Consider the following 22,559-nt stretch of genomic DNA (forward strand, 5'->3'; position numbering starts at 1 on the left):
ACAGGAGGCCTGAATCATCGTCTCGCATTCGCAACTTGAGCGCACATATGATAATCGCTCTGTACATCTTCGATGATAAATTGCAAGGGTGGTGAGGCAGTATTGGGGGTCGCAACGAAGTCAGATGGCCTGTTCGGGGAAGTCGCCTGTTTCCTCAGACTGAGGGCATACGCAAGCCCGATTCTGTGACAACAGCGCATTTAGTCACTGCACTTTTGGCATATTCGTCGTGGTTGCTGACTTTAGTCACGATGTAGAGCATTTTCATTATGCCCGCTGACCGGTACCTGCTGGCGCCTGGTCGCTTTTAGGCTTGAGGTTAGGAGCAACTGATTATACGGGTTGGGGCGCAGCTATCAAAAAGGTGCGGAGGGTTACGATTCTTATCTTTTACAAGGGGTCAGAGCGAAAGCGGAGATCGGAATTCTAGACGTCAGGAACACTATGATAGCAAGTTTCTTACGGGCTACTACGTAGCGGAGACCATGCAGACTATCCATGTTACCGAAGACGATGTTTGGCATGCTTATAGATTTAGGAGAGTGATGTCGATCAATCGACAGGCAAGCGAAGCAACTTCAGACGTAGCCTATCGCATGAATTCCGCCAAAGGGCTGGGGTGGGCCTGGTCTCGTCTTGCGACAGCACCAAGACTGTGGCTCTCAGCTAAGAGGAATCACCAGACCGCGGCCACTCATCGCATGCATAAAGGCGGCTTTCTTTGCGGCGCAAACCTCACAGGCTAAAGTTGGGCCCAGCAAGACAGAATAATATTGGAGGGAGTGCAAACAGGATGGGGTTGGCGCTTGTCCTAAATAAATGATGCCATGCATGCCAATGAAGACGAAGCGCCGAGCCCAAAAGCGTACACAGAGACACAGAACCAAATATCTCTCACGCAAGGGTACTCTCTTCCTCTTCCTCACCTTTGCTTTCGCACTCCAGGTTCCAGCCCCCAGTGCATGATAGGGAGACCGTCCATCAGCTTCTGAGTTGTTCGAGCGGCTCCTTGCCAGCGATGCAGTTCCCCTCAGCAACAAGATTGGCGAATGGAACTCCGCCCCTTCCACTCCCGCAGTTCTGACACTGCTGACGAGACTGACTGTCTCTGTCTAGTGAACTCAGTCGCAGCGAGATTGTTTAGTCGAATGGATACACTCGGCCGGCCAATTGCTAGTCTATCGCGGCCTCTGTACGACTGGAATGTAGGAAATATGCCGTCGCCATGCGGTACCGTTGCGGTTGATCAGCAGAGTGCGAAGGAGCAGATATTGGCGCTCAGGAGGCAGCATATCCTTTGTGCGCTCTAGACGTGTAGTTTTTGTAATTGTAAATTTGCATTCTTGTTTGCCTTGCGTAGAATTGTGCAATCGGCACAAAACCGGTGCATCTGGCATTAGGGTAGGCCTGCGGTGGGTGAAGCGTTTCGCTTCAAAGCCGTCTTCCTCCAACTTCTCTCTCCCCATCTCCCCCATCAGCCATCGACCATCGTCGCCCAACGTCAAATAATCCGTTGATGGTATCGATTTGATACTGGATCGACCTCTGACCTGCTTTTCTTTATCTGCGATCGCTGCCTTTGCGGCCTACATTCGTTACTCCTCGCTGCTGTTCCTCCCTGCGCAGACTGGCTCGGGTTGCGTATACATCGCAAACACTCCGATTCAGGCCCAAACACCAGGCTTCCAGCGAGGCTTGCTTCGGCATCATCATCTTGTTCAAGGTATGTAGCATGTCTATGGAGATCTAAATCTTCACCGCCCCTTACCGACGTCCTCTTCCTGATGGTGTTTGCTGCCTTTGGGTCTCCATCATCGGGGGCTGTTGGAAAAGCACTGCATGCTTCCTAGAACATTTCTACGGTCACATTTGCATCTCTATAATCTGATGACCGATGATGAACCATAGCGCTGATGATTCATACCCTAGCGCTCGCATTGGCTTCTTTCGCACCGGCTCAGTCGCAGAACCGCCTGTCACATTCCTAACTTGTGCCAACATCAATTCAAGCCACAACTGCTACCTGCTTAAGAGACAGAGTCCATCTACAAATACTTGTGACATCGTCCAACCATGAACGTACAAAATCTCTTATCGCATGACCTGAATCCTCACCAACGCTTGGACCTCGTCCGCGGTGACGTTTCTCAAGAGGCGCACAGAGCCCATCAGTACCCAACACGCCACTCTGCCGTCTACAGTAACAATGCTCAAAACTTTCAGCAATACGCAACTCCCGAAGGAAGTCCGACTTACGCCATGCAGCCAATCAACCAGTTCGACGGCTACAACGGTTCCCCAACGAAAATGGACCCAAAAAATATTACATTTGAATTGCTTTTCAACAGCGACGCTCGGTATAGAGGACGTCTGCCAATGAAAGTCCAGATCTTTCCTCATGACAATACCGATGGTATCGTCAGCACCGTCAAAAACTTTTTCGGCTTATACGATGAGGCGCTTGCAGGCGTCAGCTTTGAAGACTCCAACGGCAATACTCTCATAGCTAGCCATGAGAACTTTGCTAATGGCATGACTGTCTTTGTCAGAGTCATACCTAAGCTTCCAGAATATCGCACGGATCACGAAGCCACTAGCGAGAGACAGCAAGCGCCTTTGAAAATCGAGAGGACTCCTCATCTAGACGAAGGCTTCCAAATGCCACCCCCTCATCTGAATGCGACATATCATCATCCGCAACCAGCCTCTCGACCAGCCTCTCGGCTTGCTCGAAGACAGAGCAGTTCTCCGAAGATCGCTGCACTCCAGCATCACAGCTCAACGCAGAAGTCCCGGCCTCGCCCTACACTCAAACGTGATAGCAGAGAGGGCAGCTTTCAAGCACGTCTTGAGGAACTCAATAGCGATGCTGTGAAAGCTTGCAACAGTAGCGATGGTGATGCTGCTTCGGTCACGAGTTCTTTCCGCGCTCGTAATGAAGGCCTTGCCAGTGCTGAGATCAGCCAAGTCAATATTGTTGAGGGAGGTCGACGCCAAAAGGCTAAGTTTGAGAGCTCAGTAAGCTTCATGAACTCAAATTTTACGTTCTTACTGACCCCATTCGTAGGAATTGCCCTTATTTGTCCCCCCTCAAGTCCCTGTTGCCAACTCCATATCCTCCATATCTCCTCAAAGACGATCAAATGGGAATGAAAATGCTTCTCCTTTTGCACATCCTTTGCAGCGCCCAGCCAGTTGGTATCATCCTATGCCATCGCCGCAAAATTCTGCCTTTGGTAGCTCGGGTCTAAATACGAATCCTGCTCGCGCACCTGAGCCCCCCCACGGACATCGTCTTCGGGATAGAGTGAACGCACCAACAATGCCTACATATATGCGTGGTGGCATGGCCTCTAAAGGGATAGGCTACGGCATTCTCCCTACTCCAGATCCCACTATAGCCAGTACTATATCCGACGAGGATGTTGCGCTACAGCTTATGCGTCTTGGAGATCCCTCAAATATATCGCATGGTCGCACTTCCGCTTCTACCATGGACGATGCATTGAGCGGTCGTGCTGACATTGCCTCCTCTGGTACGAGTGACGAAGAAGGAGAGCTTGACGTCGACCAGCCAACTATGCAGACTGGTTCGCCAAATGAAGCCGGCCATAACGCGCATCAACGTAGTGCAGGCATGGCTATTTCAGACTTTAGTGGAGACGAAGAATACCAAGATGATGGTCCGGCAAGCAAGCGTCAGAAGGTGTCCGTCGCAAAAACACCTTCTAGCAAACCACGCACAAACAGTGGCTCGAAGAAAAGCTCAAGCTCTAAAATTGCCAAACCTCGCCTCCACGGACAGATCAAGAAATTAAAGCATTCACTGGGCTCCAATACACCTAAAGTCCCAATCTCGCCTGCCTCTCTGCCTCCACAGTCTCGCAAAGGATCCACAGCGTCCATCATGGGCCCTCCCCAATTGCCCTTCCCTGATGAGTTAGATCTCTCGACTAAGCCTCGTTGCCAACGATGCCGAAAGAGTAAAAAAGGATGTGATCGTCAACGTCCCTGCCAACGCTGTAAAGACGCTGGCATTGGGATTGAAGGATGCGTCAGCGAAGACGAAGGCAATGGTCGCAAGGGAAGGTTCGGACGGCACATGGGGGTAAACGTCCAAAGTGATGTTCAAGCAGCATCTGAATTCGAAAACGACGATCTTTCTCTAGCAATTGACGGCGATGACAACAGTAAAAAACGCAAGCGGTAGCTGCTGGTGCCTCGAGCGGACCTATAAAAGCTACCCAAGATGTGGCTGGAAAGGCATCATGACTACGACTTGATCTTCGGCATGGCGCCATATGTTGACTTATGTTCTTCGTGTGGAAGGATCAATTCAGGCGTTAGTCCAGGGAGCCACACTACAAAATGATCGCATCAACCAAATCACCATACAATTAGGGTTTTGCAAAGGCGAACGCTCGTGATTGAAATTCCCACGTTCACCCTCGGCATGCATCGGTTGATACGCTCGAGTTGATCAACCCATTTCTTCAATGACATTTTCTCCTGGGAGCCTTCTTGGATCTTGGATATGGCCTCAGATACACCATCTGGCTGGGGCTGAGAAGGGCATATACTAACCTTTTCCGTATAAGTGTTTCCTGGCGATTCTAAAAGCAAACATGCAATCTTTGACTGGTTTGTGAGGATGGCGCGATGTTTCAATGGCGTTCATAAAGGGAGCAAGCAACACTGCAGAGCTTGCGGATGGTTCCTTGTTTGTGGTCTGCGCACAGATATTTCTGCCTGCTTTTAACTAAGTGCTGGGTGTACATGGTTTCAGTGAGGTAGCACACAATGCGATTCAATGCAATCAAATCATTTCTGCTACATGGCCAAGGTTCGATTGACCACATGCAGGACGCTATCATTCGAGCTCCGGGGCAAACCGGGCAAAACTAAATACATGGACCATCAAGGCAGCCTTTACAGCCGCGTGTTCTCTGCCATTGTAATTAGGCCTGTTCGACTAACAACCCCTCAGCGCATACCTAGCCGTCCGGACAAAGAGCCTTGGCGGGCGTGGATTTAGAGTTGCCAAGAGTGGTCAAATCTAGATAAGCGGCCGCTTCTTAGCGCTTGAACTCAGCGATTTCCGGTAAATTTTTATACTTTTATACAGCTTCCAATTTAGGAAATTATATCTCTCATACACTTACACCTTCTCCCCCACACGCCATATTACCTCCAGATCGCATGATAATCTACAGCGATGACCATGTCAGTCATAAATACAGTACTCTACAGAACAGTGCTCTTTTGCTGAGCCATGCCACGTCTCTCAAATAAAATTGCCTTGCCAGAGCAAATTTTGAGAAGGTGGACGCTCTAAGCAACTGAAACCCCACCTTTGGCACTCTAGTATGGCTCCCAAATCTATCGCTAGCCGTAGACAACCTCGAAGAAGCGCACAAACTGAATCTGTTTCCGCGTCTGACCAAACGACTGAAACAGCAGAGGGAAACACTGCATCCGATGCGGCAGCTCAGAATGCAGATACTTTGGGATTACCACGGAGCAGTGCTGCGCATGACAATCTGGGCACCACAATCCCACTCCCAGATACAAATATTCAAACAAATTCGGCAAAGCCCAGGTCTCTCAAATACTTGCCCAAGAACTCACAGCGGCGTTCTCAAATCGAACGCGAAGCTCTAGAAAGGATTGAAGCTCAACGTTTAGCCTCACTACAAGAAAATGAAGGTCGATCAATTGGCTCGTTACGACCTTCAGCGTCGGTTAGAGGCAGAGGCGGAGCGCTTGGTAGCCGGGGAAGACCTATCACAGACTATGAGGCAAGCGGTGTTCTTGGAGGAGATTATGTGAAAGAGACGGCAACGAATGCGTCCAAGAAACCAAGGGAAAGCGGTCAGAAGATAACTGCAGCAGATCGAGAGGATCAAGCTGTCGACGAGACTGCGAATAACAAGGAGGATACCAACCCCAAGAAGCCCACCCGTGCAGGGGTAAAAAAAGAGGATGTTACAAAGATTAATGCTGAGAAAGAAGTTGACGAAGATACTGTGGTGGACTCATCAAAGAGAAAACGTAAGGCGGCTGCCACCAAGACCAAAGTCAAGCAGGAAGACCAGGGGCTGGATGACGCCGCAGATGATACGCATTGGGACGAAGACATTGGCCCGAAATATGATATTGCGCACATCAGCCTAATTAGTGACGATGAATATGAAGATGATGGCCATACGCAACCAGAGTTCGCAAAAGGCAAGCAAAAAGAAACTACGCCAGGGGGTCACAGTTGGCAATTGCGTCCTGTTAGGCTTGAGAGGCAAGAACATGTTGGGCGGCAGATCGGTATCAATACAGAAGCTAGCTCGCTTACTTCGGCCCAGTTGCGGAAGCGGGCAAAAGAGCGAGAAGACGCAGCGGGCAGTCTATTTCTCGATCCCGAGGCTGGTTCCGAACAAGCCAAGACCAAGAGGAAGCCGAAAGATGTCGAATTTGTTCGCAAAGAGAGGAAATGGAAAGGTGTTTATGAAGACGAAGACGACATGGATGAGGTCAGGGTGAAGACAGAGCAAGCTGATGAAGAGGATCTTATGCTTGTAGACGATGCTCCCGATACACTAGAGGTCGACCAGCTGCGAGCTACACATGGAGCCCAGCGGCCATCAGCAAAAGGCGTGAAAGGCGATAGTGCAACCACGCGACCAGACGAGCTCGAGTTCTCAGCTCAGCCTATCACCCGAAGACGAAAGATATGCGGATACCGGGATCCCAAGTCGATCCACAATACAGCAGCCATGGAGGATGATGCCGATTTCGCCGAGATGATCAGGATCTGGAAAGATATATGCAGCGACCCAGATATGATGGACGCAGAAAGCACTAATTCCACCGCACACACTGAAAAGCGCCCTGATCTCTCCGGTCTGAAAGGCGACCACACTCGCGAAGGCAAAGTCTACCTCGTCCAGCTCCCACCCATACTCCCCAGTCTCCGTAATGCCACCAAACCAGCCCCCCAAGTGAAAACCGAACCCCAAAAATCGAAATCGAAATCATCCACCTCAGACCCAACCATCAAACCCGACCCCGGCACTCCTTTCGGCAAGCTCGACCAGCCTTCAAAGACCACTGAAATCTCCAATGCTTACAATGTCACCAACTTCACCCCCGAATCAGGATGTCCCGGTACACTGACCTTCTACGAATCCGGGAAGATAAGAGCGGAGTGGGGAGGCTTGGATTTGGAGATCGCGAAGATGCAGACGGCGGGGTTTGCGCAGGAGGTGCTGTTGCATGATTACAGTGCGGTCAATACGAAGATGGAGAATCAGGATGGATGGGAGGAGGTTGTCAGGGTTGGGACAGAGGCGTGGGCTGTAGGGCCAGTGGAAGGGGGAATGGTGGGGGGATTGGATTGGGAGACTTTGTTGGGATGATGACCAGAAGGAATGGAGGCTTATTCACGTAGCGAGGTGTTGGGGGATTCAGGAGACTGTATCAGATATTGAAGAGGCAAATAGCTATTCACTCTTGTCTCATGACAACCTGACGGAGGCATAACTCGTGGCTGATAGACATGCGCAGATTACGGCTTGTCGTCCTCATACCTGTCCAAGATAGTCCCATGAAATCACCGTCTTGCAGTTGTCTAGCATTTGGTTCTGACTACACTTCAATCCTCTTCAGAATTCAGTAAATCATCCAAGATTCAAATGCTATTAAACATTTGGTGGGGCTCTGCATGAGGCTAGCGGCAGGGCTAGTCAAAGTCGACCTTATCGGTCCTAGTGCGAGGCGACCCTGCCAATCTTGTACGCGTCCTGAACTTTTTGTTGATCAGGACGCGCCCCACTACCATTCGCCAATTCAGCGACTATACTCCTGAGAAGGCCAACACCCAACCACACAAATGCTGACGGCGCGATCCTCAAGCATGTCTAGTTCCTCGCCCGTTGGCACTCCTGATACGTCTCTCGAACTCCACGATGACACGGCCTCGAAGCGACGAGTATCCCGCCGCGTGCGAGCGAAACCTGAATTTCATCCCGACAATAGCCGTCGGTCAGAAGCAAGTAACGGAGTCAAAAGGAAGCGCGGGAATGATGCGAATGGTAGCCTGACCGACGATGATACGGATGGAGAGAGCAGCCCTGGTTCCGAAAGCGATCCTGACGAAGAAGAACTCAAAGAGGCGCGCAGGAAGGCTAGAAGTAGTGCAAAGAAAGCACCGTCAAAGAAACCAAAGACGACTACCTTGGCGATGCGCCCAGCTGTCAATGAAGTGAAGAAAGCTGCCAGAGCTCCTTCCAGAGCGAAGAGCGCCAGGCCACCGACGACTGGTATCAATGTCGAAGATGAAATTGGCCTTTTCGGTGCGCAAGATACTGATCCTTTCTTCACGTAGAGTTCGCTGACATCACCGTGTAGCGGAAGTCTTCTCACGAGGTCATACGTCTGATGGCGTAGCGGCCGATTGGATCCATCGATGGGACCAGGACAACACGCAAGCGATGACTGACCTTGTCAATTTCGTCATCAGGTGCACTGGCTGCAGGCTTACTGTCACAGTGCATGATATAGAGGATCCAGACAATGCCGTCAGCAAGCTAACAGATCTACAAGATGAGTACACTGCGCAAGGGCCATCTGACTATCCCCTAATTTCGCGACTGAAGTCTCTCTCTTCATTTCGCCCGACCGTGGTCAGGTTTGTCGAAGACTTGATACAGTCTTGCCATGCCTCAGGTTTATTATACACTGACCCTGCCATTATCGAAAACATTGAGGTTTGGATCTCATCGATGTCATCGGCGGGACTTCGGCCTTTCAGACACACAGCAACTGTTATCTCTCTCGCCGTTGGCACTCAACTATGTCGAGTCGCAGCAGATCTCTCAGAGCAAGCAGCAAAGCTGCAGCGACAAAAGGAGGGCGAAGAGAAGAAGAAGAAAGGAGTGAATAAGCAACGGATCAAAGAATTCAACGACAAATTGCAAGATTTGGAGCGCAAGACCACATCAACTCAAGAGTATATTAGGACAGTCGTTGACGCCGTGTTCGTCCACCGCTATAGGGATATTGACCCAAAAATTCGCGCTGAATGCGTGTCGGCCCTGGGAACGTGGGTTACGACCCTTCCTGATGTCTTCTTCGAAGCAGTATACTTACGATATTTTGGCTGGATCCTTTTCGACACAGTCGCGGCTACAAGAGCTGAAGTCATCAAGCAGCTTACAAAAATGTACAAAAATAAAGAGAATGTTGCCAGACTTCGGACCTTCACTGAGCGCTACCGCTCTCGACTAGTGGAGATGGGGCTACGGGATTCTGAAGTCGGCATACGAGCGTCGGCGGTCGAGCTGCTTGGTCTGATCAGGGAGACGGCGCTGCTGGAGCCAGATGACATCGACAATGTCGGCCGCTTGATTTTTGACAATGAGCCCAGAGTACGTAAGGCAGTCTCGGGTTTCTTCGCAGAGAATATCAACGACATATATGAAAACAGCATAGAGGAACTAGGAGGCGAGGAGGCCTTGGCTGACATACTAGGAGACGGGCCTGATGGCGACCACGACGTACCACAGAAGAGCTGGCTGAAGCTCAAGAGTGTCGTCGAAGCCCTACAATCGTACGACGCTGAGGATGACGAATCATCGGACACCCAACAGCTTCGTGCTGGCTTATTGCCTTCTGAAACTCAATCGCGCTACGCGCTCGCAGCGCAGACAATATGTGATGGGATCTCTGCGGCACAGGATTGGGAGACCATATCCGGCTACTTGTTATACGATTTATCCGCCACCACTAACACTCTTGAGGAGCGATGTCAACTGAGTGAAAAGGAAGAAATTTTACTGCTCGAGATCCTTAATGTGTCAGTCAACAAGCGTATTAAGACCGCCGACGAAGCTCAGAAGGATGGAAAGACTAAGAGGAATCGGTCAAATAAGACGGAGGCTCATTCCGTTAGAGAGGCCACCGCGCTACATCTAGCGAAGGTCATCCTCGATCTTCTGAAAAAATTTGGATCGAATGCAGCAACCGCATCGGCAGTCCTTCGCTTAGGCCGTGAGCTAGATCTTGAAATCTTCCAGGAGCTGCGGCAGGACTCAACTACATATGCGGCACTACTAGACGACATTAACAAGCAATTCTTGACGCACTCCGATTCTAGCTTACTTGCCGAGGCCAGTACTGCATTGCTTCACGCCCGTAGCTTTGAGGAGCTTGAGGAGATAACGCAGGGCAAGGTACAAGAACTTTGGGAAGATACAATCAATGCCCTTCGAACACGCATGTCTGAAGAGCAATGGGTCGATAACATTTCCGAGATCTGTGACACGGTCCGGCGCATAGCGCATTTGTCAGGTATCATGGACTGTAGGGATGTTCTCCAGGCCTCGTCGCGACTAACCTCAAAGCCAAAGAAGAAAACTCCACCTACCAAGGCAAAGAGCGCTGTTGACCTTCTGATGGACATTCTCCGCGAACCAGCTCTTGATTCAGAAGCAGGACAAGAAGCCGATGAGACAGTGACAGAAACCACGAAAGTATTACTTCTGTACTATATGTGGACGGTCAAATCAATACAAAGCGCACGTATCAATGCACAGTCAGACTTCGAGCCACCAGACTACTCGCCTTTCGCCTCAGCACTGCTCACGGTCATTGAGCGCCGTCATGCTACCTCACCAGTCCGTCTCGCAGCCATCGGCGCACTCCTCGATCTACACTCCTTGTTTGCCACTTTTCGAAATAGTAATGCTCCATTGCCTATGCTGGTCCAACCTATCAACACTCACGCCGAGCCTCTTATTCTTAGCACCTTCACTGCCCTCGAGAAATCTTACGGGCAGAAATCTCATCGCAGGCTAGAAATTGCTGATGACGAAGCACTGGATGACGAGCCAGAAGACGATGAAGAAGACGATGACGATGACGATGAGGAGATGATGCAAGATACACGCAGGCAGCAAGAAGTCCTCCTTGCAGAGAAGCGGCTCTGCGAACTTACAGGCAAAGTCGTACTTGCTGTAGTCGCGCGCGTGCTAGATCATCAGGGCGAGCGAAAGGGCAGGATCAGGGAAAGGATATCCCTTAATCGTCTGAAGCTCGGCAACAATTTCAAAGAAATCATCGCCTACGTCGACGAGCCTCGACCGAAGCAGAGAAGTGCGAGGCCTCCAAGGAAAGCTTCTGCGCCACCCAAGCAGAATGGAAAAGCAAAGAGTAAAGCTAGAATCTCTGATGATGACGAGGATAGCGATGAAGAGGTTGAGCACGAAGAGGGCGGTGATGAAGACATAAGAGCTCGTGAATTAGAAGAGGATAGGATTGTCGACCTGGACGATGAGGAGGAGAACGTCGTTGTGGGGGGGCACGTGGAGGACGATATTGAGGATGAGATCATGGGGGATTGAGATGTACGATCACTATGCGCTACTTAGCTTGTACATATTGGCAGCGGCTTCAGAGTTTCTCGGACATCGTTATAGAGCTGATTCACAGAGCTTTAGCATAGCTTGCAGGAGAAGTGACTTTTCTGACTCAAAAACGCGGAAAATTTATTTCAATTGCATATCCCACCATGTTTGCCCCAGAATCACACCACTCTCGCACTTCTTAACATATTCTATATCTTCAATGATGCATCTCACTTCTCTCCCTCATCGCGAATCATCCTCAGGCACACCAACTCCCCCAGTCCGACCAATTAGACACCACCGCGACCCCTCCCCAAAGTCCCAATAACGCCCGCCCCTGCCCAACCAATCACCAATCACCAATAATACATGTCCTCCATCTCCTCAGCCCCGCAAAATCCCACCTGGACCTCCTGGCAAGCCTCCCTCCTCCAAAGCTGCGTCCGCGGCGACGAACCTCGCGTCCGCGCCTTCCTACACGATGCGCCGTTCCCCTCTCCGCCTCAGACCTCCACCACCAATAATGCCTCCACCAGCCCCACCACGATTTCCCCTACTGCCCTAGCCACCGACATACCGAGCGCAATCGACGAAGCCCACCGCGCGAACAAGTTCAAGCAGAATACGCTGAGGTTGGCGCTGCAGAAAGTCGCGGGACGCGGCCATGAGCGGCTGACGCTTTTCTTGCTCGAGCAGGGCGCTTCTCCTAATAATTCTTCTACGTCTTCTGGGGGCGAAGCGCCGGCTTTGTATAAAGCTGCTGAGGCGGCCGGGAAGGAGAATGTGGGGGTCGTGAAGCTCCTTTTGGGGCATGGCGCTGATACAGAGGGGAAGGAACCCAGGAGCGGGCGCACGGCTATCTTCCCCGCGGTGCTGAAGGGGCATGTGGGCGTCTTGAAGGCGCTGGTTGAGAAGAGAGCAGAGATCGGTGCGAGGGATGCGGGAGGGCAGAATGTGCTGATTGTGCTGGCTAGTGAGAAGGCGGAGAAGACTGCTGGGGGGAAGGGAGGGGGAAAGGGGGTAGGCGGAGTGACGGAGGTGGTGAAAGTGCTGTTAAGTACGGCATTGGATCTTGAAGCAAGGGATCGGGATGGGAGGACTGCGCTACTATGGGCTGCGGCCCTGGGGAAGGAGGAATTGGCACAATTGTTTTTGACTGGGCGGACGGATGGTAGGACGAATGCGGAGATCAGGGCTACGAATTATAGAGGCAAGACGGCGCTGCATCTCGCAGCGGAAAACCATAGAGTTGGGATGGTTGGACTGCTGCTGGAGCATGGGGCCGAGCCAAATGTGAGGAGCGATGGCGGGTGGACGGCATTGCATAATGCGGCGGACAAAGGACATGAGGACATTGCGGCGCTGCTGGTGGAGTGGGGGGCTGATATCAATGCCACAACGTCGAGTGGGATGACGGCACTACATTGGTGTGCGAGGAACGGGCATCTCCGCGTGGTGGAGTTCTTGCTGCAGCAGAAGGGGATCAAGCGGAACGCGAAGGATTCTTTCGATAGTACCCCGATGCTGGGCGCTGCGCAGAACGGGCATATTGAGATCGTGGAGAAATTGAGTCCGGCGGATGATGGGCATTTGCTCTCGGAGAGCGCGCAGGGGGCGTGCAAGGGGTTTCAAGCAACGGTGGTGGATTTTGGGATGGAGCATCGGCCTATGAATCACACGAAGCACTCGGTGTTTGATGTGCTCTATGGATGGGATGAGAAGAGAGAGAAACCGCTGGTGACCACGCTGACGAGGAATATACCGGCGAAACCGACGTTCAGGTGGATTCATCTGCCGACGAATAATATGACTTGGGTGGAAGCACTGATGACCAAGCATTTTGTGGAGAACAGTGCGAGAGACGTGGAGGGGTTCAAGGTGCTGGAAAAGAGTTTTGGCCAGTTGCATAGGGGGCCCACGGTGCATTCGCATTTCATGAGGCCGTTGTGTCAGAGGATGCCGCCGACGGAGAGGAATCCGCCGAGTGCTGAGGTCAGTGACAGTAATGCTGAGAAGCAAGAAAATCAGATACCCAAGATTGTGACGCCAGGGATGGAGGCGACAAGCACAATAGAGACACCGGCGAAGAGCCCAGCCAGTGACAAGGCGGGGCCGGAAAAGATGTCCAAGAGGTCCACGAAGAAGGGTGAGAAGGGCGAGAAGGCGTCCGAAAACACGAAGAATGGCACACCGTCCAAAAAGGTCGGTAAGCACAATCCTGGCGATGTGACGCCTTCGAAAAGGGGCGGTCACAAGCAAGGGGATCGCAACAAAACACTCGTGGGCAAGGCACCGAGGACTAAGGAGCGAAACGGGAATATCGTCCTTTTCATGCCTTACCTTCATTACGAGACTCATTCACGGCGAATGGAAATGAGCAGTGTCATTAAGAGAACAACCTGCGACTCAGACCAGTCAGGCGTAGGCCGGACAAGTGATGAAATGTTGATTCAAGCCTATCTACACAGCACTCACAACCTCCAAATACGGCGAACACTGGATCAATTCTACTACCATGCCATCTCAACGGATGATCGTGATGAAGATCAAGTCGTCTACAGGTACACCAAGAAAAAGGAGAAGGAAGTGAAGGTTTTTATGGTGGATCAACTATGGATGTGGATACTGGGAAATGATCTAATAGTCACGAGTTTTCCCCAGAGGTGGAAGCAGCCTAAAAACGATCCTTTGAACGTCCTTGATGGCATTATTGAGGACATGAGCTCGAAGACGAGGCCGCCATTAAGATCCATTTATGATCTAGCGACCCTAATTACAGGAAGATGCTCCGGCGTGTTTGACCGACATCGTGTAGGCGACGAGGACTACCAATTTCTCGACATGTTCGAGAGCTCTATAGGCGAAGTCGTACGTCCTTCCTAACCTACTAACGCCCTACTCCCCTTCCCCCTTCCAAAATGACGCCTGCTAAACCCGACCGCAGACAAACAAAGAGACCGAACTCTTCAAGAAATTCAACGAAGCATCTCTCTCCGCAACCGAATGGCTGAAGCGCCGCCACAACCACCGCTCCCAGCCCGAGCTGCCCTCGCCCTTAACCGACACTGCCGACCCCCTCCACAACCCCAACACAACCTTCGTCGACACCCTCCTCGACATCGGCAAAGAAACCTCCCTCCTCGCGGAAGCAAAAGACATCCGCGACGAACTTAACATGATCTCCATGGTACTGAAACACCAATCCACCATCCTCGACGAAATGAAAGACAACCTCATCGACTCCACTAAGTCCAACGACCCGCACCGCCGCAAAGAATCCGAGATCAAGAAGCGGTTTGGCGACTTAAAAAAGGTCGTGGAGGTCCACCTCAAAGACGTAGATCGTATGGATCGCCAGGCTGAATCTATCTATACGAGCCTGACGCATCTGCTGGATCTAAAGCAGAAACATGCGAATGCCTTCGAAGCACGCTTTGCGAGGGATCAGGCCGCTTTCACGGGACGCCAGGGCCAGACTATTATGGTGTTCACGATCGTCACGGTGGTGTTTTTGCCGATGAGCTTTATTGCTACGTTTTTTGCGATCCCGATTGCGCATTTTGCGGGGGCTGGGGGTGTCAATCGAGAAGGTGGGAGTGCTGGAAATGGGGTTGGGGTTGGGGAGGGAGGGGTGAATCAGTTGGAGCTCGGGTATGTGAGCAAATTCGTTTTCGGGGTGGGGTTGGCGATTTCGATACCGCTGATTGCGGTGGCGTTCGCGGTGGATAATTTGGGGGTGTGGGTGAATGGCGGTTTGAGGGGTTTGGCGGGGACGTGGAGGAGGAAGGGGAAGAGGAAGGAGAGGGAGGAGGGAGAGGGTGTTTATGGAGTTGGTGACGGGAAGTTGAAGGGGAGTGAGGGCGCTTTGGTGGGGAGACGGAGTGGGGATACGTATAGAGGGGGAGGAGGAAGAGCGGGTATGAGAGTGATGATAGTGAGAATCACGGGTTTCAGAGGAGGGTGCCGAGATCGTCGATGGGGCAGCGGGTGGAGAATGGACGGTTGGGGGCGTGGAGGGAGAAGGAGGAAGCTGAGTGGAGGAGTGGGGGTAGTAGAGATTTGGAAAGGGGTGTGAGTCTGGGGTGATTGTGATTATGATATTATGATTATGTATATATGTATATAAGTACAAAAGCTACATGTCAACATTTGAGTCCTCATTAGCTTCAAAAGGGTATCATAAAAGCGTGTTGAACAAAAAGGGGTATCATAAACCGGTCATGCATAATCAAACACCCCCTCTCCTTGCCCATCATCAAAATCAACAACCACCCTTCCTCCACCACCACCTCTCCTAACCCTCCTCAACCCCACCCTCTCACTCCCCCAACTCTCAACCTCCCTCCTCATCTCCCTCCCACTAGCAACCCCCAACCCCGCAATCTGCTCCCCCATCCTCGTGCCCGCAACACACATCGCCATGGCGCCCAGCGTATTCGGTTCCCTCGGCAAAGGAATCTCCTCCGTCCACCACACCGCCACCACCATTACCAGCAAAAGTATCATGAACCCCAAGATGGAAAAACACATGAACCGCGAGATCCGACTCGCGAGCCAGATCTGCCCCGCGTCAAACGGGATGCCGGGGAGGACTATGATGAGGACTTCAGCTAAGATGGCTGTGAGGGCTATCAGGGCTAGGAAGGGGTTGCGGCGGCGGAGGGCGGCGGTGAGGGTGGAGAGGGGGATGAGGGTTCGTGAGTCGCAGATGGCAGATGTGGGCGTCGTGGTGGTGGTGTTGTTGGTAGTCGCTGGGGTGGTCGTGGTGAAGTCTAGGCGTCGGAAAGGCTCGAGGACTGCGCGTTGGCGCTCAAGGCGCGTCCATTGGGATTTTATGACGAGGCCGGCGCAGGTGAGGAGGAAGCGGGGGCCGAATCCTTGGGTGTCCATGAAGTGCTCGAAGGCGTTGTCGGTGTGGTTGGTGTAGTAGACTGCTATTAGGGTTAGGAGGCCGGTAGTGGTGAAGAAAAGGAGAGCAAGGAGGAGGATTTGCGTGAGGGACTTGGTGCGTTTTGGTGGGACGGTATGTGTTGACGAAGCTTGAGAGATATCGTTGGAATAATTCATGCCGCTAGTTGGGATGATGCCGTAGCGTTCGTAGCCATCGGGGGTTAGGTACGAGCCTAGATGGTATCGTTTGCCTTCGAGATGGCGCAGCATTTCACGCTTCGGGATAGTCTGGTCATGATGCGCGAAGTCCAGGACCGTCTCAGAGTGGTGGATGAGGCTGGCAATGCTCGCGATGCTTGACGGGTTGGCGTAGATGTGACTTTGGTTTTCGCGTAGGAGAAACCAGATACTGATCAACATTACGCAGACAAATGACAGCAACCCCTGCATGAGCCTTGCAATCTTGGTATGGATCCATATAGCTATCGAGAATATGCTGTCAGCAGCGACAGCAAGATGTCAAGAAAACGGTAGCAACGTACCTGGGCCACCAACAGCGGTGTCAACGGCGATCTTGTGAAAGCTGGGGTAAATGCCAAACATTTCGGCTCCAAGAGGAGACAGAAGCCCAACCACCAAATACAGAATTGCAGTCCACAACATTAGCCAGTGACCAGAAAACATGGCGTAGATTGGGGCTAGATTGTCGTTGGCTGAAAGATAATTGATCCAGAGGAAGTCTTTCGCCAAAGCGCCACCAGGCTTGCTGAGGAAGGAAAATGGCTCCATCATTTTCGTGACGGTGTACAGGTACCCAATCAGCACACGAAAGCCGACGGCTAGCAGGACTGGTAAATAGACCGCAGAGAAGTAGTTTTCGGGGCGTTCAACAAACGTTAACGGTATGTCAGATTCCATAAGGGTGGTATTGCCCGTATGTTGAGCTGCAGGAGCGGTATCTGACTGTGATGGAGTTTTGCTGGAACCATCCCTGGTAATTGAAGCCCTCCGCTGGCTCATTGTAGTCACTACAATCATCGCAGATGATCCAGACGTTGAGGTGATGGTTGTGTACACAATCTTCGCTACCCCGTTTCCCGTTGTCTTCGACCCAGTGGCAGACGGCTGAGCTCCTGAATATCCACCTGATGACGACTGGCCACGAGAAACGACTGTTGGAACGGAAGCAGAAGGCTCGTAAGCGGATGCAGCTGGCTGCGAATCTTCTGTAAGGCCACCATTCCGGCTTGCAGCCTCATGTGAAGATTGGACAGCTGTAGGTTGGACAAGCTCTTGCTGCTGAGGTTCAAGACTCGGAGTCATTGGATTTGGAGCTGTTGGCGAAGGTGAGACAGCTGTGCTCGGTGAAGGTCCTGCCTCAGTTGTTGAGGGATTCACATTCTCAGGAATTGAGGATGGAGTCGGCGCTGGTGTTGATTTCGGTGCCTGTGTAGGCGGCGTGAGCGATGCAGTAGACGGGTCTGGAATGTGAAACGTGTTGACGCTCTTTTTGCAGGTATGACGCCGGTCCGACATCAAGAGCGCTAGTAGTGCGACCACCGTCAGACGATACATCAATGCCATCCACTTGGAAGCTATCGTCAGTAGAAGACTCCTGTGCTGGCGCAGGAGCATAAGGATTTGTTCCCACGTCTGGATCAAAGGTAGAATCATCATTGCCCTCATCGCCAAAGTCCTGGCGTCTCAAGAGCCCATTTGCTAGACCAAGTGAGCGCTTCGAAGTGCCAACGGAATGGTCGCGTGAAGGTACATCGAGGCGAGGTAGAACGCGCAACGCAAATTCGATGAGTCCGATGAGAGCAAGTGCAACTACCAACAGGGCGAATAAGGAAAGACTTCGATGAACAAAATGTTTGTAGCGCCTCTTGGGCTTGCGCTCGACGACAAGCTCGCCTGCATTGTCATCAGTAGAGCAGGGTAGACTGAGGTTGGATTGGAGGTCTTTAGCGTACTGATCTGGACGTTGTGGCTTGGCTTGAGTCGCTGCCAATATTCTTCCATAGCTCATACGTAAAAGCGCAATGAGTGCTTCGGAGGAGAGAAAGGCAACGCATGTTGAAAAAAGCAACGACGATGACCCGAAAGGCTACAAAGTAGGTCAATTGTCATGGCACGAGGTTGAAGACGGCTCCAGTTGTGTGTTCAAGTATTGGACCCCTAAAAAAGCCACAATGGCCATTTTGGGGATATAGAGAAATTGGTGGCTGCCGCAACCTTGTGAGATCTGTGGTCTAGGTTCGGGCAGGGGGCACCAGGGGGCAGGAAATACCCAACTAGGTCACGCCAAGGCCTTCAAATGAGTTATTAGCCGAGTAAGAATAGGCGAAGTCACCTGTCACGCCATATTATTTGTCGGTGGAGATTGCAAATGGTAAGGAAGAGGAGGTCCGTCTAACTCGCACTAGAAGGCACCTGGGGGATCCTACCCGGCCTTGAGATGGCCCAGGTAGACAGCACTCTCCTCTCGTCGAAAAATGCTGGGAATTTTCATCAACGATTGCAATTGCATTCTACGCACGATGCGTTGATCCTAAAGGGAATGAATGCACCCCTGAGACGTTCTCGATAATTCAACCGCTTAGTGACGGCGCATTCAAGGTTGAAGACGTCTGTCACCAACCTTAAGTAGATAACAGCTGAAAGCCCGATAAGACCTCTTCTGGAGAGGACGTCGTGTCCGAAGAAGTTTCACGCTGATACGATAGGTCGGATAAATCAGCAACCATATATTAGTCATATCAAGGCCAAAAGCCAACAGTAGCTGCTGTCGACTCATTTGTCATCATCATCGACTTAAGCGGTGCTTCAAGATTCGGGTGCAGATATAGGATCATTCAAGCGTTGGCACAAGACACCTGTGCTTAGCAAATCATTTCCTCGCGCTCTCTCCATCACCAGAGTCACAAGGCGGAACATTCTTGTAATCAATATGAGGTCCGGCGCGCAAGCTATCATCGCTGACCGTGTACTTCGTCGCACCCGACATGATTCGGCTAAGAAGTGGCTTTTGGCTCCGGGACCATTTGAGGTAATTCCCCATGCCTATCATAAGCTGCAACGAGTAGTCGCCTGAGACGGAGTCAGGGTCAAATGGCCCCCCTGCTGGAATGTTACGGAACCTAAATCGATCCCAGGTATGTCAGCTGAGCGCTTCAAAGAACTCTCACTGGATTGATATTGCTGTATGAAACAGACAGACAAGGAAGAGGTGATTTCCTCGTACATACCATCTCATAGTCTTGATATCGTTCTGCGGGATCCATTTGCCCCCCACATGCTTAGGCATTGGCTGAATCATTCCGGTTTTCGATGGCCATTCTGAAGTGGAATGGCATGAAGCGCAAGACGAGATAAAATTGTCGGCTGTTGAAAAGAAGAAAACTTAGGCCAATCTCGGAAACAGGAGAGATTGATTACCTGGGCCGTTCATTCGTCCATTCCAGCCCCAACTTGGTCTGCGTCCACCCAGGTCTTTGCGGATCTGTTCAGCTCTTGGATTGATCCAGGACTCTTTAGGCGTATTTCCAGCATCATGCATTGCCTGATTCAGATTGGGATCGTTTCCCCACATTAACCCGACCGGGATTATACGGTCCCAATCCTATAATAAAGCAAGATTAAATTCTGGAGGTAGGTGAATCCTTTCGCAGATATACTTACATTCTTCTCTTTGGATTCGGAATCGTACATGAAGGTGCCAAATACCCATCCGATTGGGGCTCTCTCATCACGTACAGCAAAGTCTACCTGGATCAATCTCAGGTCCGAGACAAAGTTGTTTCTGACTGGAGCCTGAAACGGAGGTTTATCTGGGTCTCCGGTATGTGGTGCGATCACCTGTTACGCCACTTCAGCGCGAATTATCACTTGGGTCCGCTGCGGGTAGGCCTACTGCAGGCAGTGAGGGTGATCCCTTGAGGGAAGGGACCGCCTCGTCCGTCGCATCCGTGAGAAGTATCTGCTTGGTTGTCACAACGTTGTTAAACGACAACATTATGCCTCAGAGTAGTACCTTGAATACGCATGTACCCTCGGGGAATTTGACGTCTTTGGTCCACTGTGGATTACTTGGGGTCTTCCACACCTGACCAAAAACCGAAGCCCCTTTCGAGTGTCAATACCCTGTAGGCCTTGGAAATGGAGGGATCATGCCTGCCGCGTTGTAAAACCCACAAGCCCAATTCTGAAGATAGCCGGTCTGGGTTCTGGAGAATTCGAGCGCCGGTATTGCACGCTCATAGGTCAAGCCATTGATGGGCTCTCTTCCAGTCGGACCATAATGCATCCAAGGTGCATGAAACCATTCCCGGACCTACAAAGCATCAGTCGCCATACAATATCGATCATGCCGAAAGGGGGAGCGAACAGTATTCTCGCAAATTCGAAATCCCTTGTTCACGTTGCCCTCCCAGCAATAAGCCTTGACCAGCTCACAATACTCATAGGCTTGGTCAGGGTTTGTGAAATCCTTCCGAAGCCAAGGATAATTGTCGTGTAAGGGTGAACGCTCTCCAGGTGCGGGCAGCGTTGGCCAAGAGGGCTTCTTTGATTCAACAATACTGGTTGGAGCGACTTGTGGATAGTTGTTTTTGATCTGAAATGTCTTACCGCCATAGCCAGCTGGGACAGGAAAAGCCGAGGATATGTGAAATTGCTCATCAGCGGGCGAGGCAATGCCGTTGTCTAGTCGCAGAGACGTCCGTCGAAAAAGGGAGTCTACTGTGAAGGCAGCTAGCCCTAATGCTGTCCCTCCGCTAACGAGGCGTCTCTTTGAGACTGAATTAAAGAGCCTGAAAGTCATTGTTCTGTGCGTCGGAGAGTTCTGATCAAAAGAGTCGATAAAACGGTCGACGCGCGCTTTATGACTTTATGACTCCTTGCTTTCATGTACCTTGGCCGAAGTCTGGCCATTGTCAAGTCCGTGGCGTTCAGCAGGGGAGCTGAAATACTGCTGATCACATTCGCTAGTATCGTTCAAGTTTAGTGGTTCATCCAAAACGGAAGCATTGGCTTTCAGGCACAAGGCCCAGGCCAGTGACTGCCAAAGCCTTAAGCCACCGTTGGTCGTAGCCGTTGAAGGCTAGGCATGTCAATCCCACTAGATCCTCAGCGTCCCGCCCCTAAATATCCTAATTGGGGTGTCTCCAGTTTTCAGCGGTTAAAGCTTGTCCTAGGAGGTGGTCTGGTAGAAATCAACAAGGTATTGGCCAAGCAAGATAGGCGAAGGATCCCATAGCGCTGTGGCATGTGTCGATGGAATGTGAATAGTAGAAAATAGTACCCGTCGAGCGTGCATGAGGCACTTGGCGGATCATACCAGCCGTTGTGCACCCTCCTCTCGTCGAACCTTAAGGATTAACGAGCTTGTACTTTGTTATTATGCATTATACGCTGGTTCTGAAGGGTCTGGACTATGCGTCTCCCAGATATTTGCGCGTACAAGGTTGAAGACCCCGGACGTCTATCACCAACCTTAATGATATGTCAACCTTAATGCGTATTACGGACAGGACATCAACTTTAACGAAAGATCCAGCACTCGCGCATTCCGTATTTCCATGGAGGCACGGCATGGACGGTCAAGTTGTCTGGCCATAGCTGTTGTGCTATGAATGACAATCATCCTGAATTCAACAGAAACATGTTTTGAACCTACTGTTATTAGGTGCTCGCTCAAATGCAAAATCAATTGGTCTCCTCCAATGCTTCAGCCTCCACCCTAGCCTTTCGCTGACTTACACGAGAGATCGGCGATGATTGCTGAGGCTTTGGCTTGCGCTTTTGTATGCCATGAGCAGTCGTTCTGTCTGACTCCCTTGGCTAATCTATGGCTAGGTAAGATTGCATCTACACATTTATTACTGGAAAGCTCACTGGACTCAGCTCTTCACCTTCCCCTGACCTATGGATGAGCGCTGTCTCGCAGCTGAAGCCCCAATATCCGACGCTTCTAGGAGACTTGCGACCCTTCGCCAAAGCTATCGGGCCACAATCCGTGATTAGTGCGGTGGAGGAAGAACAGGAAAAGGTCAAACGAAGACAATGGGAGTCCAAAGGGAGGGATGGGAAAGAAGCTATTGTGCTGCGCGACATCTTTGCGAATATTACAAGCTGGGTGCAATAGTTTGTGGCAGTCGGCGATATTGCTGTGCAGTATGACCCTATACATGCAGCCCTACCGTGGGCTGCTGTGAGGTTTGCCTTGCAGGTAAGAATCGCTGCGCAATGTGCCTTTCCCTTCTGATGCGGTCC

General features: G+C 51.3%; 6 protein-coding genes across 6 annotated transcripts; 5 read left to right on the forward strand and 1 right to left on the reverse strand.

The window, feature by feature from the left end:
- Nucleotides 1-2,073: 2,073 nt before the first annotated feature.
- On the forward strand, nucleotides 2,074-4,210 carry KY384_004759 (uncharacterized protein; the record flags this gene model as incomplete). Its single annotated transcript, XM_044813263.1, has 2 exons — nucleotides 2,074-3,018; nucleotides 3,068-4,210. 2 exons carry the CDS (start codon nucleotides 2,074-2,076, stop codon nucleotides 4,208-4,210), a joined length of 2,088 nt encoding a protein of 695 aa, XP_044669541.1.
- A 1,005-nt stretch (nucleotides 4,211-5,215) lies between these two features.
- Nucleotides 5,216-7,409, forward strand: KY384_004760 (uncharacterized protein; the record flags this gene model as incomplete). Its single annotated transcript, XM_044813264.1, has 2 exons — nucleotides 5,216-5,223; nucleotides 5,390-7,409. 2 exons carry the CDS (start codon nucleotides 5,216-5,218, stop codon nucleotides 7,407-7,409), a joined length of 2,028 nt encoding a protein of 675 aa, XP_044669542.1.
- Nucleotides 7,410-7,906: 497 nt separating this feature from the next.
- On the forward strand, nucleotides 7,907-11,393 carry KY384_004761 (uncharacterized protein; the record flags this gene model as incomplete). Its single annotated transcript, XM_044813265.1, has 2 exons — nucleotides 7,907-8,345; nucleotides 8,401-11,393. The coding sequence occupies 2 exons, from the start codon at nucleotides 7,907-7,909 to the stop codon at nucleotides 11,391-11,393; spliced, it is 3,432 nt and encodes a 1,143-aa protein (XP_044669543.1).
- Nucleotides 11,394-11,765: 372 nt separating this feature from the next.
- Nucleotides 11,766-15,233, forward strand: KY384_004762 (uncharacterized protein; the record flags this gene model as incomplete). The annotated part of the gene is made up of 3 exons (XM_044813266.1): nucleotides 11,766-14,264; nucleotides 14,341-15,132; nucleotides 15,156-15,233. The coding sequence occupies 3 exons, from the start codon at nucleotides 11,766-11,768 to the stop codon at nucleotides 15,231-15,233; spliced, it is 3,369 nt and encodes a 1,122-aa protein (XP_044669544.1).
- A 381-nt stretch (nucleotides 15,234-15,614) lies between these two features.
- On the reverse strand, nucleotides 15,615-21,108 carry KY384_004763 (uncharacterized protein; the record flags this gene model as incomplete). The annotated part of the gene is made up of 9 exons (XM_044813267.1): nucleotides 15,615-16,768; nucleotides 16,829-17,767; nucleotides 17,790-18,335; nucleotides 19,725-19,908; nucleotides 19,968-20,144; nucleotides 20,200-20,265; nucleotides 20,320-20,411; nucleotides 20,481-20,619; nucleotides 20,674-21,108. 9 exons carry the CDS (start codon nucleotides 21,106-21,108, stop codon nucleotides 15,615-15,617), a joined length of 3,732 nt encoding a protein of 1,243 aa, XP_044669545.1.
- A 1,026-nt stretch (nucleotides 21,109-22,134) lies between these two features.
- KY384_004764 (uncharacterized protein) lies at nucleotides 22,135-22,431 on the forward strand (the record flags this gene model as incomplete). Its single annotated transcript, XM_044813268.1, has 2 exons — nucleotides 22,135-22,142; nucleotides 22,191-22,431. 2 exons carry the CDS (start codon nucleotides 22,135-22,137, stop codon nucleotides 22,429-22,431), a joined length of 249 nt encoding a protein of 82 aa, XP_044669546.1.
- Nucleotides 22,432-22,559: the final 128 nt, after the last annotated feature.

This window comes from Bacidia gigantensis (assembly GCF_019456465.1).
Source record: "Bacidia gigantensis strain McMullin 20006 chromosome Unknown contig_244, whole genome shotgun sequence".
NCBI lineage: Eukaryota > Fungi > Ascomycota > Lecanoromycetes > Lecanorales > Ramalinaceae > Bacidia > Bacidia gigantensis.